This window comes from Polyergus mexicanus, unplaced genomic scaffold (assembly GCF_030449975.1).
Source record: "Polyergus mexicanus isolate NDT 795.1 unplaced genomic scaffold, iyPolMexi1.0 SCAF_9, whole genome shotgun sequence".
Classification (NCBI taxonomy): domain Eukaryota; kingdom Metazoa; phylum Arthropoda; class Insecta; order Hymenoptera; family Formicidae; genus Polyergus; species Polyergus mexicanus.
In genome coordinates, this window is record NW_027223329.1 from 7,723,259 (window position 1) to 7,740,484 (window position 17,226).

The 17,226-nt window shown below is 37.1% G+C and overlaps 1 protein-coding gene across 1 annotated transcript; it reads right to left on the minus strand.

The window, feature by feature from the left end:
* Positions 1 to 3,424: 3,424 nt before the first annotated feature.
* LOC138936682 (uncharacterized) lies at positions 3,425 to 17,208 on the minus strand. Its single transcript, XM_070302287.1, has 5 exons — positions 17,108 to 17,208; positions 11,141 to 16,057; positions 4,965 to 11,062; positions 4,636 to 4,875; positions 3,425 to 4,457 (listed from the first exon to the last, which is right to left on the minus strand). The coding sequence occupies exons 2-5, from the start codon at positions 15,963 to 15,965 to the stop codon at positions 4,392 to 4,394; spliced, it is 11,229 nt and encodes a 3,742-aa protein (XP_070158388.1). The 5' UTR covers positions 15,966 to 16,057; positions 17,108 to 17,208; the 3' UTR covers positions 3,425 to 4,391.
* Between the last annotated feature and the right edge of the window lie 18 nt (positions 17,209 to 17,226).

Genomic DNA, 17,226 nt, shown 5'->3' on the forward strand with positions numbered 1-17,226 from the left:
TTTAATAACTGATAAAAGAGAGATGATTTAATATATACATTTCGAATATAAATCATTATGTATATATGTATATGTATAATTGTTTAATATTGATATATAAATTTCGAAATTTGTTTTAATAAAAACAAACATATGTTTCACAAAGAAGAAATTCATTCGAGCACTATGCACACATTTATAAATAATGCAGCGCAATAAATATATAATAAACAGATACATATACATTTCGGTAAATAATAGACTACAAATAACTCATGCGATCTGTACAATATATATTAAATTATATTGCACATATCATCTCTCCAACAAGAAGTTGGATGACAATCCTGCATGAGTTTATACAGATTTATATTTAGTGGAAGTCAGAAATCTGATCTACTGCTGTCATCTCATTTAATTTAACTGTTCAAGAATTAAGTATTTCTTATAAAACGCAGCAAATATTTGAATGGGCAATTGATATTTCTTATTTGTTAAGATCATACAGGAATTTATTTGCTTCTAGAAAAAATGCACTCTCTATTTGATAATTATACACAAATCGAACATTTTTAATAAAATCATTATAATGCCCATTGTTATCTGGTTTTTCATAAACGCTGGCATTACGAGTAACTTAATATAAGTGTATGTATATATATATGAGGCATTTTTTTAAATTCTTCAATTTATCAATTTCCTTTACAGTGGAATACATGTTTTATCGTATCAATGTACGGATTTTCAATGTATAATATCAATATCTGTACATGGTTCAAGGAACTTTTCTTATACAATGTACACGTGATGTATAAATTCATAAAATATTTCATATACATAAATTCAATATATATATATATATATATATAATGTGTGTGTGTGTGTGTGTGTGTGTGAACACGTGTGTGTGATGCATGTAACATTTTTTTTTTTAATTTTAGGCACATCGAGCACACAACAATGATGTATGTACACAACAAGCCTTAGTTATAAGAGCACAGTAACTTTATATATACTTTTCTCCGATATAATTAATAGTACAAACTAAACACGGCAGCAGTTGTTATGATTAGTTAAATCATAGCACAGCAAAGTTTGTATGGTATGTGTATATGTATATATAATATCTAAATATATACCATATTCGAGAGTGTGATTAACACTTTATAAAATATTTATTTTATTTCGTTAAATCTAAGAATATTTATGGATTTGATTACCATAATGTAATAACATTAACATATATTTTATCATATTTGAATGTTTGTACTACAGAGACTTTTTTCAAAAAGTAATAATCTTTAAAACCGATAATGAAGTATATATGTATATATATATATATTTGTATATATATGTATGTATGTATGTATGTATGTATGTATTAACAAATGATAATAATATTCATATATTGAAATTATTAAAAACATTTCGTCTAACTGTCTCATATATTCAAAAAATTATTTTGCAACAATTCATTGTATTAAATCATTGTATTAAATATTTTAATAATTATTGTATTTTTTTATGAGAGTACTCTTTTATATACTTTCATTATGTATAAGTCCATTAGCATTTTTGAATTTATTTTATATTATTCAAAATATATATACACATGTATGTATGATACATTTTATACATCATGTTAACACAATGCTTTTAGATGTATGAATCTTTGCAATTGTTATGTTCACAGACTTGCGAAAAATCAACAAATTACTGTTGCTATCAACAATTCATATTATATAATTTTTTATTGTTCTTTGTATAATTTTGTTATATCATTATATTGCTATGTGTATTAAATGTACAATGTAATCATTGCACATTTAGTGTGATGCAATAAAATAAACAATATAACATCAAATTATCATATCAATCATATCTGAAATATTAACTTTCATATTATGAGGCAGCATAATTATTCTAAAGATTTCGTTTTCAACATACGTTCTTGTAGCGGTAATAAGTATTTTGTTTCAATAGCAACAGTAAACTTTAGCACATTTTGTTCTCTGTAAAAATTTCTGATTTCTCAATCAGATTGGCGATCCGTAAAATATTTTCCATTTCTTATATATGTATATATAAGATATATTATTTATATATTAAATATATATCTTTAAAAATAATTATATAATTTATTATATGTGCTCCCCGATAACTAAGGCATAATTATGTTCACATATATAAACATGCTCAAGTATATAAATATATAGTTTCGTTTATTATATGTATATATGTATAGATATATATGTAGATCTTTTATATTTTTTGATATAATATTTTTTATATATGTAACACGATACAACGAATACTGTTAAGTGTATTTTAAGGCACTCGTGCGAATAAAATCTAAAACATTTGAAACGAATAAAGAAAAACAAAAATTTTTTAACTATAATAACAATTCATAAACTTACATATCTAGATATTACATTTGGTTAAATTGGTCCAGAACTAGAATAGATTGAATGAAACTTTTACTTTCTGTTAAATTTTTTATAAGATAAATTAGGAAATAATGTGATACGATTGTTGAATACAATCAATCAACCCTGTATTAATATAACATTTCATTATAGCCTCTTAACAAATAATATTATATATTCTATAACCCCGTCTAAAGCCAGGAACTAGTGCTTTAAGGAATTATTTCACCCCCGCCTTTATACTTTAATAAAATAATCTATAGTGTAAAGTTTTTCAAATGCATGTTTTTTCTTTACTATCAATCAGTATCTTCAATAACTAGATATACTTTGAATAGTTTAAATCAAGTGCGAAACACATGTAAAGGGAGCATAAAACTGTTACTATAAAACCTATATTAACAAAGATCTTAGGATAGACATATATATGTGTAGTATCGCTATCCAGTACTTGAACATTGTGTAGATATAATATGCATATTTACACCATATTCAATTTAAAAAAAAAGAAAGAAAGAAAAAAGAAAAAGAAAAAAATTATATTGTGTGAGATTGGCCTCAATTTGCTCACTTTAAATTCCTCTAATATTAATATCACGGATTTTGCTTCAATAGATCCTCTGTGTTATGGCAATATATACATTTGTTAATGTCTAGTATAACGCTAGATGCAGATTTTTTTTTACCATCTTCTCTAACGCTTGCCACAACATTTGCATCGACTACAATATGAGCTATGGGACATTATTTATTTTGCATAACCCATGACATGATTTTAATAAATATTCAGTAATATCATAAGAGACATTTTAATGAAGAATATATATATATGTATATGTGTATATATATTCTCCATATTTTTCATGTGATACATAACATTACATTTAAAATAACATCGATAAAATATTACAAATAAAATAACAACAAGATAAAATATTACGCAAATAAAACTTTTGAGTAATTATACTTTTAAAGAAATAACAAAGAATCTAAAACGTTTGATTATTTCAAGTGCATTTTACAGCAACACACACACACACACACACACACACACACACACACACACACACACACACACACACACACACACACACACACACACACACACACACACACACACACACACACACACACACACACACACAGTGACAACATATCGATTGTTTTATACATTTATATATAAATCGCGCAAACAGTTATATAAACTTTCTATTATGCAAGATAAATCACTTTTATGTGTGTTCCATAGCTCACAGATTTTTTGATATAATATCTTTATATATATAATATAGGAATGTTTCATTTTTTTTCTTGTACGATGTCTCTATTAGTAGAGATATGATTATACCATAAAACGCAGATTTTCACATAATTTTAACCGTATACGTTTCTTAATAACATAATGTTACCAGTGTACATATCTTTTCCAAACTGGAATGACAAATATAATTATAGGTATATATCCATGTGTGTATATATACGTGTTATATATAAGTCTCTTCATAATATAAATAAAAATTCGTAGTGAGCACATTCAGCGCGTTTGAATCACTCGTAAACTTTGTACAAATAAAAGACCGGGGTCTTCTGAACAGTGTAAATAATCGAACGTGTATTATTTTAAAGTCATTGCTAAAGTCTTTGGCTAAACGTCTAATTGCGAGCTAGAGTTGTCTCTCGGGTAACTTTCTGTTAATGATGATCTATTCATCGACTTGACTTAGCTAAAAATCAGCAAACGTTTTAAAGCGCTCCGTTTATTTAGTAGATAAAATTTCGATGCTGACGCCATTAACAGTAGCAGCTATTAATCGTGTTAACAGTCTAACTGCGATAGAAAATATTCGTATCATCTTTTACTATCATCGCGAATAATGTTTATAGAAGATTGCACTGTAAGCCATGTTATTATGATCACAGTAATTGTAGGTATGTGAATACATATATGTATATGTATGCTTAGTTCAAATAACTTACTCCTTATTATGTATCAACGTCATTCTGCTTCCTAGGACTTTGCTGTGCACAGTCGAAGCTCTTTGTGACATCCTTAAAAAAAAAAAAGTATATTACATGTAAATGTTTAAACGCGCTAATTATCTCACTGCTATGTATATAAATTCTTATACATTAATTAATCGATAATATAGCAAGATATATATGTATAATGTAAGATTACAGATATAAATATACAGATATATAAATGTTACAGATAAATGTAACGTACCTGTACCGCAATTTGCAACGGCGTTAATTCACCTACGGTGCAATCATTTCGCGCGACATTCGCCGGCAGTAGTCTAGGGCAGGGCTTACCCGTGAAGAGCATGAATAGTGCGTGAATGCTTCTACGTTGTGTCAATTCTATGTGACGATGTTGGTATCCAGCCAAGTGCCGTCGATGTCGCGATGTTGTCGGGAACCATCTCTCGCACAGATTACAATATCGTCTATGCTTTATTGTTGCCTATGGAAGAAAACGAGATAAGGATAGAGAATATTCGAGCCGATGGAAGAAAAGCAGATACATTAAAGAGGCAAGTTTTCTTTCTTTACCTTTTCGTGATAAGCTAATTGAGTTATGAAATCGGCGATGGACATCTCGCTTTTTTTGTTAATATCCTTCGTATTGTCCTCAATTTTATCGCTCGACATTATGACTTTGTCATCCATCAATTTGGACTCCGCGATATCGAGATCTTCGTTATCTTGGATTGTAATGACTGGAGGTGATCGAGAACTGTCTCTGTCGGAATTCGCATCAAAATTCACAGTGATTTCGGGTTCCAATATTGGCATATTATCTTCCTTGATCTTAATTTCTTTCGTGTTACTATTCATGTCACTCTTCTGATCCGTAGATTTCGATATTTTGGGAATCTTGTAAGATGCAAGCTTATTCTCCTCTCTACGTTGTGGATCTTGCAACTGAACACTGTCACTTCGTTCCATTAGATTCTTTTTTCTTTCCTCATTCAAATATATAGTACGAACTAGGCTCTCGTTCGATGTGACTTCGCTGAATCGTTTGAACGCTTTTAAGGATATCGTAGTGCATTCATGTGTACCTTCCATCGTCTCTTTGGTATCTGCCTTATCGTTATCCTTGGGTGATTTCATCTTTCTCTTTATGAAAGAATTTTTACTTCGTTTGGAATGTTTCTTGTCAGACTTCTCGGCATTAGGTATATTCTCAGTCTTGTTAGATCTATTGGGTGCGGGTGTAGAGCCCTTCTGAGACGTAATATCGTTATGACACCCTTGAGAAGAAGCGTCACTCGAATATGTCTCCGAGAGACTATTGAGATCAAAACTCGAAATCTGTTTCTTCTCCGCGGCTGTCTTCAGCCTTACGTTGTTCTGGCTTTCACATCTGGATTTCGAAAGGCACTTCTTCAAGGTCTCCTTAGCCGCCAAAACTTCTTTTATCAAGGAATCGTTGCAGCAGAAGCTGTCTCTTGTCACGGTAGAAGCTATTGCCTTGCTGCATAAAGATCTCGAAGAAATCTCCTCGATAGAGCCAACCGAGTTGTTTTCCAACGCAGATCTATCATCACTACTAATGTCAATTTCCATAACATGTTTATTTTTCTCGAGCAAACTTTTGTTGCGAGACGAAATTTCTAAATTATTGCAACGTGTTATTTTCAATATCTGATCGCCACAAAATTCTTCGATGGATACACGACGTGGACTATAACCAGTAATAGGATCTAGTCTCGGCATGAGTACATCTAGCAAATCCGGGTTACTGTTATCTGTAATCTCCAATTCCAACTCGAATTGAGTTGGAATTGCGTCCGCCGAATACAATTGCTCGCTGTCGCCGTCCTCAATCATGTGACTCTCCAGCTCGCTAGTACCATTCGGCGAAGCCGGCAGGATTTCTATCGTAGATTGACTCTCGTCTGAAGATTCGATTTTAATGACGGAGTTATTATCCATCTCAAAATTATCCAACATATTCGCGGGATCGTCCTTAAGCGAACCGACATCATCCTGCAAAGTGCAATTATTGTCCACGTTACCGGAATTACTCAGTCGTTCCTTCTTTATCACGATTTTATTATCATCCTTATCCAAAAAAACATCATCATCTTGTTCTTTTTGTTCTTTGTCAGTTAAATTGACTTTTTCGGAAAATGATTCGTTCAGATCGGGCATTTTTACGAAACAAGTTTCCATCCTAGACGTTGTTTTCAATTCCTTTGACGCAACCTTGAAGTCTGTAGAGTCGTTTAAATGCTTGATGGGAATACTCTTCTCTTCAAGTTTATTTAAAAACATCGTATCTTCGTCTGCTTTTTTCACTTGCTCGCGATTGAAGACAGAACTATCAGATTTGTGTTCGTCGCATTGCAAAGTAATCTCTGAGCTAGATCTCTCGAACGTTTGCTTGATTTCTTTATCGGACAAAGTAATGCCTATCTCTATTCGTGGATTATTATCGCGAGACCTCGATCTACGTTTATTATCCTTTTGGAATTCATCGGTTGATTTCCTACCTCGATTTTTCTTCGGTGTACTACATGCCTTAGCATCCCTAGAATCTCGCGATAGTGCGAAACTCAACATATCATTGGTTTTTCTGCAATCGTAATCCGACATTCTTCTTTGCTTACACTTGACCGGAAGCAAGTCGGATGTCGAATTCGATCTGGATAATTTATAATCACCTTCCTTCTCCCGATGATGCCCGCCGTCCTTGCGATTTGAAAATATTTCATCTATAGTTCGCAGCGATATAGGGGACAGAGTTAATTTTAAATCCTTCACCATGCTATCCAGGATTCGGTATCTCTCCAGCTTGACTTCCGGTTGCCACTTTGCGCTCTTTGCAATAACATTCTTACAACTCTTGCTCAATTCGCACTTAAATTCTGCACTGGCGGATGTTCTCTTAATGATAACTTTGGGAATTTTTTCGGAGATGCGTACCAAAGGCTTTTTCCTCGTTTCGCGATCCGGCGCGATCGTTCGCATCGAATCGAATGAATTACTACGTCTCGTAGAGTGTCCTATCTCGTCACGTCCCGATTTTTTATATTTCTTGAACGGTACTTCTGGATGACATGAACTCTGTCTCTTCCGCGTCACTTCTGGAGATGGCGATCTGTTTCTCTCCTGCTTCCTTAATTTTAATATAGGTATCTTTTCCTCATATCTTTCTGCATCTTTCGATTCTTGAAAAATTATATTACTGCAGACCGAGTTATCCGACAGATCATTTCTCGAAGAACTCTTTATCTTTACCTTTGGTACAGTTTTCTTTATGCTTTTACGTTTAATGCAAACCTCCGTATCTTCGATTCTCACTATCTTATTAGAATGCTTTTCGTCCAGTTTGATCTTCATTTTGGGAATCTTGTTTCTATAATTATTTGAATCTTGCAAAGAATCTTCGGAGTCATTCGCGTACAGTTCTTCGTTCGTAAGTAGAGTCCGATCCGAAATATTTACTTGAACGGGAGGAACTTCTTCGTGAACGGCCTCAATGGACGGTGTGCCCGGGCGAGATCTTGCGTTTCTGATGATCATCTTGGGTATCTTCGGCTGACAGCCCGGCTTGAAGATCGATTTATTAATTGTACTATCCAGCTGCGTAACGGAAGAGGAATTCATTTTTGTAACAAACTTTGAGCTGACCTCGCTCTTTTTGATGACGAGTTTGGGGACTATCTTTGTGTTAGCGTTGCAATCTGTCGCACGCAAGTATGCCATTTTCTCGTAACTACTGGAAGAAACTTGATCCTGCTCCTTGTTCTCCTTGTTGCTCGTCGGTGTCACTTTGATCTCCTCAATTATCGGCGCCGACTCGATCGCTGATACTTCGGATTCGTCATTCTGTTTGCTGGTAATCTCGGCGATCGTTTCCGAAACTTGAGATTCTTTGGTGATCGATGTCCTCGAAAGAGACAGATTGTTTAATAATGAATTAGCTTCCTGTAGCGAGCTAGCCGCGCCTGTAAAGTCAATCGATGTTTCGTCGATACTGCACAGACGATTGACAGCGTCTTCTTGAATCTGGCTCGTCTCCCATTCCATCGGCACCATACTATCTTCCTCGGTGAAATCGTGGTCAGATATTTGGGTCAAAGGACATCTGTCCTCCGCGTAAATTCCACAATCGGAGGAATCTATGCACAATAACTTGGAGTCAAGACTTATGTCGCAATCTCCGGGATTTGCTTCCGTCTCGGGTTCTTGTCGCTGTTTCTCGTCGCCGTTAATTATGCTCTTGATGACAGTGAATTCAGATATATTTTGTTCGCGTTTTTCATTTGCGAATATATTTTGTTCGCGCTTCTCATTCGCGAATAAATCACATATATTTTCTTCCGCAGGTAAACCCAAAGCAACGGCTGGCATAGATATTATCGCGGTGTTACAATGATCCACCTCGTCGTTTCCCTGATCCTTTGACGAGACTTCAGCTTCTTGTTTATCATTTCTCGGCTTTTGCTGTTCGTTACTTTTTTCGTCAAGCGGTTGCTCTATGGAAACAATGTCAGGTAGATCTTGCAAGGTAATTGGTTCGTTTAATTTACATACTGTAGAATTTTCTTCGTCATTTTGACTGTTTGTTTGATTAAAGTCGATTTCCCTCGAAATATTTGATCCCATTGCAAGCGCAACTTTTTCGCTATCTTTTTCGCGATCGATTAGACCCGACGAATCTTGTTGACGTACAATTTCTTGACTTATTGCAGATTCCGAATTATCTTTCACCAAATCATTGATCTCATCCTGTTTATTTGAAGTAAGCGCAGAGTCTTTTATTGTTTCTGTACATTTTGATTCATCGAGCATATTTTTAGACTCCACGGATAATTTGAATGGACTTGCGACTTCGACACAACTTTCATTTGAAACATGTTTCGCATTTGCATCCTCGTTGGCATTGAATTTATCTTCTTTTGGAGAAGCAGGTATAGAACAAACGTGAGTAGCATTTTCCATTAAATGAGATTTTAAAGTTTCCTCGTCTTTAACATAATTCGTAGAACATTGATTTTTTTCCGACTCGTGAGTTTTTTCATCTGCTACTTTAGAAGGAGATTGTTCCCTTTCGATGAATAAATTATTGGATTTAATTTCATCGGATTGAAACTCCTGTTTCTGTGTATATTCATCATTTCTTTGGATATTCAACGACGTATTAAGCATGTTTGCTGATTTATTATTAACGTCTGTTGCTAATGTATTATTTTGATTATTACATTCATTTTCATTTTTATTATGTGGGGCAATATTCAATTGTCCGCACTGTGAATCGTTGTCCCAGATTGAATCTAAATTTTCCGTATAATCGCATGTAGAACGCTGCATTATTGGTTCGTTCGCTATAGTACAAATTGTCTTGCGAGTACTGTTGTCAGAAGAGTCTTGCTTGATCGATAGAAATGGGAAAGGATCCAGCCGTTTCTGTGCGGCAAATATCTCGCTGAAATTCAATTTCTTAAGATTATCGCTGTTTCTTCTGTCGATATGGGACGAGTACGACTTGATAGACTCCATCGTCTCTTCCCAATAAGGAGGCTTTGGTGCCAGAATTAAATTCGAATCGAATACGGAGCTCTCGCCGTGTTCTTTCTCGTACGAGAGATTATCCGTCAATACTTTCGTCTTACAATGTTTATCGCTGGACGCGGTTTCGTTGTCTAGATTGTATTGTTTTTCAAGAAAGTTCAAATCCACAATATTCTTCTTGTTATTTTCCTTGCTCTCTTGTTGACTGCTCTTGCTTGTGTACAATTTGTCCGCGTCATCGTTGAAGAATTCTAGATGCGACGTATTTCGGGATGTTTTTGCACAAAGGCCGCTTTTGTGAACGGCATTCTTATTCGGTAAATAATCAATGTGTCTCGATGCAGATTTGGTGTTGGCAGACGGTATCTCTTTTTTCCTACCAGTAGTAGAAGTGACGTCACGATTTCTTTTAAATATTCTTCGCAACTTGGAACAGTTGTAATAATCGTACGATGGAGATTTTGCAAAATATGATTCGCGCGGATTATCGTAATTCTCGTTCGTGCGAGCTTCCATGATTAATTCGCGGTATGTGAATCGGGAATTAGGACTGTAAGTGATCTTGCCGTCTTTGGTGATGTATACAGGAACAGTATTTAAGTTCTCCAATTCGTCCGCGTTAAAAAAGGTTGGATTTACATAACCGCTGGCGGTCTCGTATAGGTCAAAGTTGCCGAATCTACCGTCATCCCGCTTTGGCCTTTTCCACCTATCGATACGCTTTGCATTGGCATCTGCATTCTCGTTCGGAGCAACGTCAAAATGGTTATAATCAAAATGCACGGGATTGACGTTTTCCAAAGTGGGATCCACCGTACTCGAAGAAGTCGATGGAATCGCATTTAATCTAGACACGATATCGTCTTGGAAGCTTTTTGCATTCCTGCATAAAGAAGCGGCAGTCATCTCTTGGTGCTCTTTCTTCTGAACGCTGACATTCTTCGATGTTGATCCTACGCATGGCAAATTATCTGAGGAAGTTTTCAATTCCTCGCTACAGAAATTGATAGCAGCGACTTTCCTGTCTGATTCTTCGTGCACGTTCCTTCTTTTGATCGCCGCCTGCTCTGATTTTGAAATTTCCGAGACGTTTGATTCCGGCTCAGCTTCGATATCGACGTTACCTAAAAGAAAAATATCTCGAAAATTATTATATCACAAAACTAGATAATTTTCTTACCATTCTTGAAAGTGTAAAATACCTTTGTTTTCATATATATCGTTGATTAATTTTCCTTCCAATAAGGAGCCTCGTCTCTTCTTAAGCAAGCCGGATGTTTCGTCGTTATTCGAGTTTTCCTTGCATGTGGTGCTAACCGAATCATGTTTGACCATTTCCGTGTTGATTAAATCCTCGCAAACCTCAGTATACGTAGATGGTTCCGTTAAAGTAGCTGAAGATTGATTGCGTCTCTCGTAGTCGCGACATTCCGCCGGTTTATCGTAAGCTGTCTTCTTGTCGCACTGAATTTCCGTTATATTTGTGGAATTCGATCTAACTCCGTTTGAGATCGAATTAGTTAAATGACCGATCGTTTCAGCGACGGCATTCTTGATATTCTCATGTAAAAACTTCTCCGTTGTATTCCGTTCCGTGCACGACACGTTTATTTCAATCTTAATCGCGTCATGGGGACCACTATTCTTCGCCTCCTCTTCCAAATGCTGCGATTCTTTCTGATGATCATTATCCTTAAGTTTTAAATTGACATTCGTAACTTGAATAGCGAAGTCGGAGTTTATATTCTTAGTTACAAATGTTTTCAGGATACCGGCACGCTTTTTCTCTTGTTCCTCGGACGACCTCGCTACGTCCCTCTGATATAGCTGTTTATTGCTTGGTAATTGCAACGCTTCTTCAGGATTTGGCGAAGAATGAAGCTTCTCGTTTGTATCAGAGTTTTCTTGTGTATCTTTATTTTTATTCTGTAGCCCAACGGTAGACGATTTGTACTTCATTCTTCTATATTTCTTTAGAAGACGCATTCTTTCTCCGCTATCGTCAATACTAATGTTATCGATCACTCTTGGTTTATTATACAAAATATTAGATTCTTTGAAGCTTTCGACGGGACGGGATTTGTCCTTGCGCGTTGCCGCTTCTTGAGTATGTTTATTGTGATGTATAATTGTTTCGCCGCATAATGTATCCGCCGTATTTTCGGACAAACATCTTTTCTTGCGAGAAATTATTTGATTGCCCGAAATTGATTTTTTATGATCCATAAGCATTATGTGTCGAGAATTTTTCGAGTCTTTCGCATCGATCTTTGCTGTTTTGTTAGCATTGGCGTTTCTTTCCAAAAGGGAATCCTCCTTCGTAAATTTATCACTCGTAAATGTCTCGCATTTTCTCGACTTATCGCTGCTTAAAATCGAATGTTTTGTACTATGCGATATAGACGAATTACTTTTTACAATCTTCGTCAAACACCCATCTTCTACGGCTGATCTGGAATTCCTCGGTGTGGCGTCATTCGTTGATAATGAATTTATCGTATTTGTCGTTATTGTTTGACAAGTTGATATACATTTCTTTTCGGAATAATTAATATCTCGACCGCCATCAAGTTCAACGGGGTCCGGATCTCTCGTAATATTTTGCAATGCAATATTATTTAATTCCATCGAGTTGGCATATCGAATGGTTTTCGCATTTGTTTCCGGAAGTAATTGTTTATGAGCATCCGGGCTTACCGCCGAAGAGGTGGCTTGAGATTCATTTGCATGACGCTTGGTGATCGTTGAATTTTTATTATTCCGCGTCGACTTATTCTGCTGCATTCCTGTTGACATGATCTTTAATTCATATTCACCCGCAGAGGTCAATGTCATACGCATATCGGTGGCCTCCGCGTTTTCCGTTTCATTGTGCAGTAAGAATACTTTCTCATTGCTATTTTTCGAATTTTCATTTGTATTCGCACGTTCCTTACCATTTTTTGCAATCATCGTCGATTCATTCTTATCAATATTCGTGGAAAATTCAAATGTGTCAAGAACGTCATGATCCAGCATATTATTACTTCGGTCGTTCTTGAAATGATTCCCCGCTCGATATTTACTTTCCGATGAATCGCTTGATTTATTTCGCTCGTCGCTCAAGTGATCATAGGGCTCACCATTTGTCGGCGATTGCGTGAAACTGATCATGGGACTGTTCTGTATAATTTCTATCGGATTCGTCGATATCGTGAGATCATCGACATGAGATTCCGATGATTCCTCATTATCGGAATGAATGGGCGTATTTAGCGTGGTGGAGAGCGGGGTGCACTCGGATGTAGGTAGATCCGGCAGACTTATATCATCCGGATTATGAGATTCCTCGCTCGCGAAACTGCTCTGCTTCTTCAGATTCATGTCTTGAGCGGTGTCCAAGTTGTTATCCTTCATAGATGTAGGCAAGATAGCCGCTATTTCCGGATTGTTTATCCGTGATGTCTGCGACGTATCCTCCACTGTTTTAGGAGAGGAACCTTTGATGATGTCTTTGCTCAGCGTTTCAGCATTGTATTCGGTTGAAACGGATTCACCATCGGTTTTCTTGTCAACTTCGAGAGTTATTGTACTCGCCGTGACTTCCGTTCCCTCTCGAAAGAATGACACCGCTTCTTGTCTCTCTAGAGTTTCGGCAACCGTTTGACCGTTAGCAACCTGTAAGATGCTACCTATTTCCAGATTATCGACTATGTGTATCGTTGGTACTTCGTCAGGTCCGTTACTTATGCACTGTATGATATGACTTCCCGGTCGTACGGCATTTTCTTTCGATATAATTTCCTTGCACGTTGAATCCTTGGTCATCTCGATGTTCTCCGCGGCCGAGTATGATATCGTCAGACAGTCCTGCACGGGTACTACATCGATATTGCTGCTCTTATCTTGATTTTCGAATGTTATCACGTTCGAGGTGATCTCTTCCGATTTGGAACCGTTTAGATCTTCTAACGTTTTCGCCGAAAGATTCTCGTAGCCCACAACAACCACTGGCGTCGAATCGCTCAAAATAGCGTTTGGTAAGTTGTTGCTCCCGCCGTCCTCGTCTTCCGATTCGTCCCAATTAGCCAGGAACTGTCGTACATCCAATTCCGGCTTATCGGCGAATTCTTTGGATATTTTCTGTCGTATAACCGTGTTGCCCGGGTTTGTATTCAAATTATTAAAGTTCTCGCTTCTCGTTTTCTGCACTTCAAACTGGCTCTGATCGAAACTTTTTTGCGCCGAATATTCGTCTTGCTTTTGAACGTTTTCCGAGCACAGAACAGCCGCCGTAAGACCGCCGTTGTTATGCTGCTGCGAGATCAATCGCTCCGGTTTTTGGACATTATGATTTGCTATTTCAGGGATACTGTTGCCATCCTGCTTGCCTGTTTGCTTATCCGTCAAGCTGTCCAGCGGCGCCTGAGGATTCACTGGTGGCGCTTGTTGTATTCTGGGAAAAGCTTCGGGTATGTAATTGGAATTAATCAAAACGCCATTTTGATCGAACTGTAAGTTTATAGGTGGGATGATGGAAGTATTAGTGACAGTCGACGCGGTGACGCACGGCGGAGTCTGCTGAATTGGTCCTTGATATGTGATGGATTGCTGTGATTTCAATAATTCTCTGTACCTATGAGCGTATTCCTTATACTTGGGATGTGATTGATACCCAGGTATCCTCATCAGCTCCCTGAGATGATTTTCCATCGAGAATCTCTGCATCGCCATCTTCTGCTGATATATCTGATATCGTGGATGAGGAGGAGGAGCATGTATGGTCGACGCCTGCATTCTATTCACCATGGATACGTTGTCGGTGGGAGTCTCTTGACAGTCGTGCGTATTCTCCGTCGGTAGATTCCTCGGGTATTGCGAATTAAAATAGGTATTCTGCGCGGATGGAATCATATTCGGATTCGGCACATTCGTGACGGACGGCATGCTGTTCTGCATCATAGTGCCGCCGTTGTTTTGATACGGTACTTGCTTACTGTTGTACTTTTGTTGAGGTATCGCGAAGCCTTGCTCTTGATGTTTAACCATCCCCTGATTCGGTACATTCATACCACTCATCTTGGAATATTCTTTAACATTGTAGGAATATTTCTGATACTCTCCCGTGTAATTGTAGCTTTGCATAGGATAGTTCTGCAACATGCCCGAGGAAGGCGGATAATTTCGCGTGAGCAAACGATCTTTGCGATACTTGAAATCGGGAAAATTTCTCCGGTGATCCACATTAGGTCCATTAGGCGGTGGTACGACGGGCGATAGAACCTCCTTTCCGTCGAAATTATCCTTCCTGAAGTTGAAATCGCTGTTGAATCGTCGGGCGTCCGCTTGATATCCGGCGGACGAGCGAATGTTCTCCCTGTAAGTCGCATTGTTCTGATAGGAGCAGTACTTTTCCCACTGCTGATAACCTATATTAGGATCCGGATTGCAACACAATCCCTTGCAGGGAACATAGGACGGCGGAGGACCTGACGGACCCGCTGTTCTGCTAGCGGCATGCGAATTTACATTGGTGTTTCGTGGTCCTATAGATCCATGCGGCGGTGCGTTTATATTCATCACGTTTGATCCATTCATATGCGATATAGGCCCGTTTAAAGGCACCTGATTGTTTCTATAACCTAGTTCCTCGTTTAAACCGCCTATCGGGGCGTTTCTCGGGTCCATAGAATTATCCACCATGGAATTCCTCGTATTCGAAGGTCCATAATGACCAATGCAGTTTTGCATTTGTACCATTGACGCCAGAGGGGTACTGTCAGCAGCGGCATTGTGCCCATGCGAAATGTTACTTGACAAATGTGGCTGGAAATGCCTCGGATTAAAATTAGGATCACTTTGGTGTTTCTCGAATCCCTCAGAACTGAGATTTAAGCTATTCAGCTGTGTCGGACAGGTTGGACTAATGCTGGAAATAAACGATAAGTGTCCTGAATTGACATTTTGAGCAGTAGATGTTACGTTGTTTATTCCTGATTGCGAGGGATTATATTGATGCCAATCTGGCATATTTCCACTGTAGTTCATTGTACATTGTTTTGCTATTATTTTGTTGTGTGATTACATTGTTTTCCTTATTCACAGGAAAATATGTCCAACTAATAAGAGCAGGAGGCTACCTAAAGAAAAAAGATAAAGCATGTTATATATTTATTATATAATATTTATACAGAATCTAAAATATATATATATATATATACACACACACACATATATATATATATATATATATATTAAATATATATGTAAATATATACATATATCTTGATATACATAAAATTTATTATATCACATCGATTTTTAAGAAATTATATAAGAATATGTATATACATTCTAATCACGTAATCAAATAGAATTATTCCTGAAGATAATAATTCTTTTATGTATTAAATTCTTTTTATGTATATATTTTGCAAAAACACAGATAATATATGTCATTTCCATAATTATTTTTGTACTTAATAAATGATTAAAGTAAGAAAGATGAAAATAACTCGGTCACGCAAACTTTGATTCGGTCAAACTCGAAATTATGTACGTGACGCGTTATAACGTAACGCAAGTATGACCTACATATTTCTTTGACACCTCTGGCGCACGGGACCATGTTTATCAGTATGGCCGAATGTGTCTTCAATATGATGCAAATTTCGCAACATATTATACATATCTAACTACGTGATACGGAATGTTATGCGTCGACATCGAGAAAACATTGGATCTGTCATCAATCCATAGATCGGAGTTAGAGTCGAGTCGAGACGGTACCGAGACGGACCGACCCACAGGTGACACCATATTTACCCTAGTGTTGTAGCCATTGTTACAATTAGCCTAGATCGCGCTGTACCCTTCGTCGTACGCGTGTTTACCATGATAAGCAGCCGAACGTTATGGCTGTCATTCGTCGTGTATCGCGCGCGGCACGATATAACGGTGCGTAATTTATATGCGCGTACCTGGCATAAGTGGAAACGCACCTTGCGGGCCGGACCTTGAAAGTTATTCGATTGACATCACGATTGATATCACACGCGTTACTTAATCGTTATCCCTGTGTAAATCGCTCGTATTTGCGACCAGTCCGTCGCGCTCACTTTACTCTCATCGTCGAGGCGATCGTCGTGTGCAAACTATACGCAAGACAGGACGCACTTTATTTGACTTACCTGCACATTAACATCGTTCACAACACGCACGCCATATTGGACACGACTGCTCGCGGAGGAGGAAAAAAAAACATCACGCGCCCTCTGCACCAAAAGGTGCTTCGTGCGCGCGACCGTAT

Excerpts from the sequence above, each read along its gene's own strand:
- LOC138936682 (XM_070302287.1), bottom strand. The coding sequence starts at position 15,965 with ATGAACTACAGTGGAAATATGCCAGATTGGCATCAATATAATCCCTCG. Across the intron at positions 11,063-11,140 it reads CGATATATATGAAAACAAAG|GTAACGTCGATATCGAAGCT; the intron begins GTATTTTACACT and ends TTTTTCTTTTAG. Across the intron at positions 4,876-4,964 it reads AATTAGCTTATCACGAAAAG|GCAACAATAAAGCATAGACG; the intron begins GTAAAGAAAGAA and ends TTTCTTCCATAG.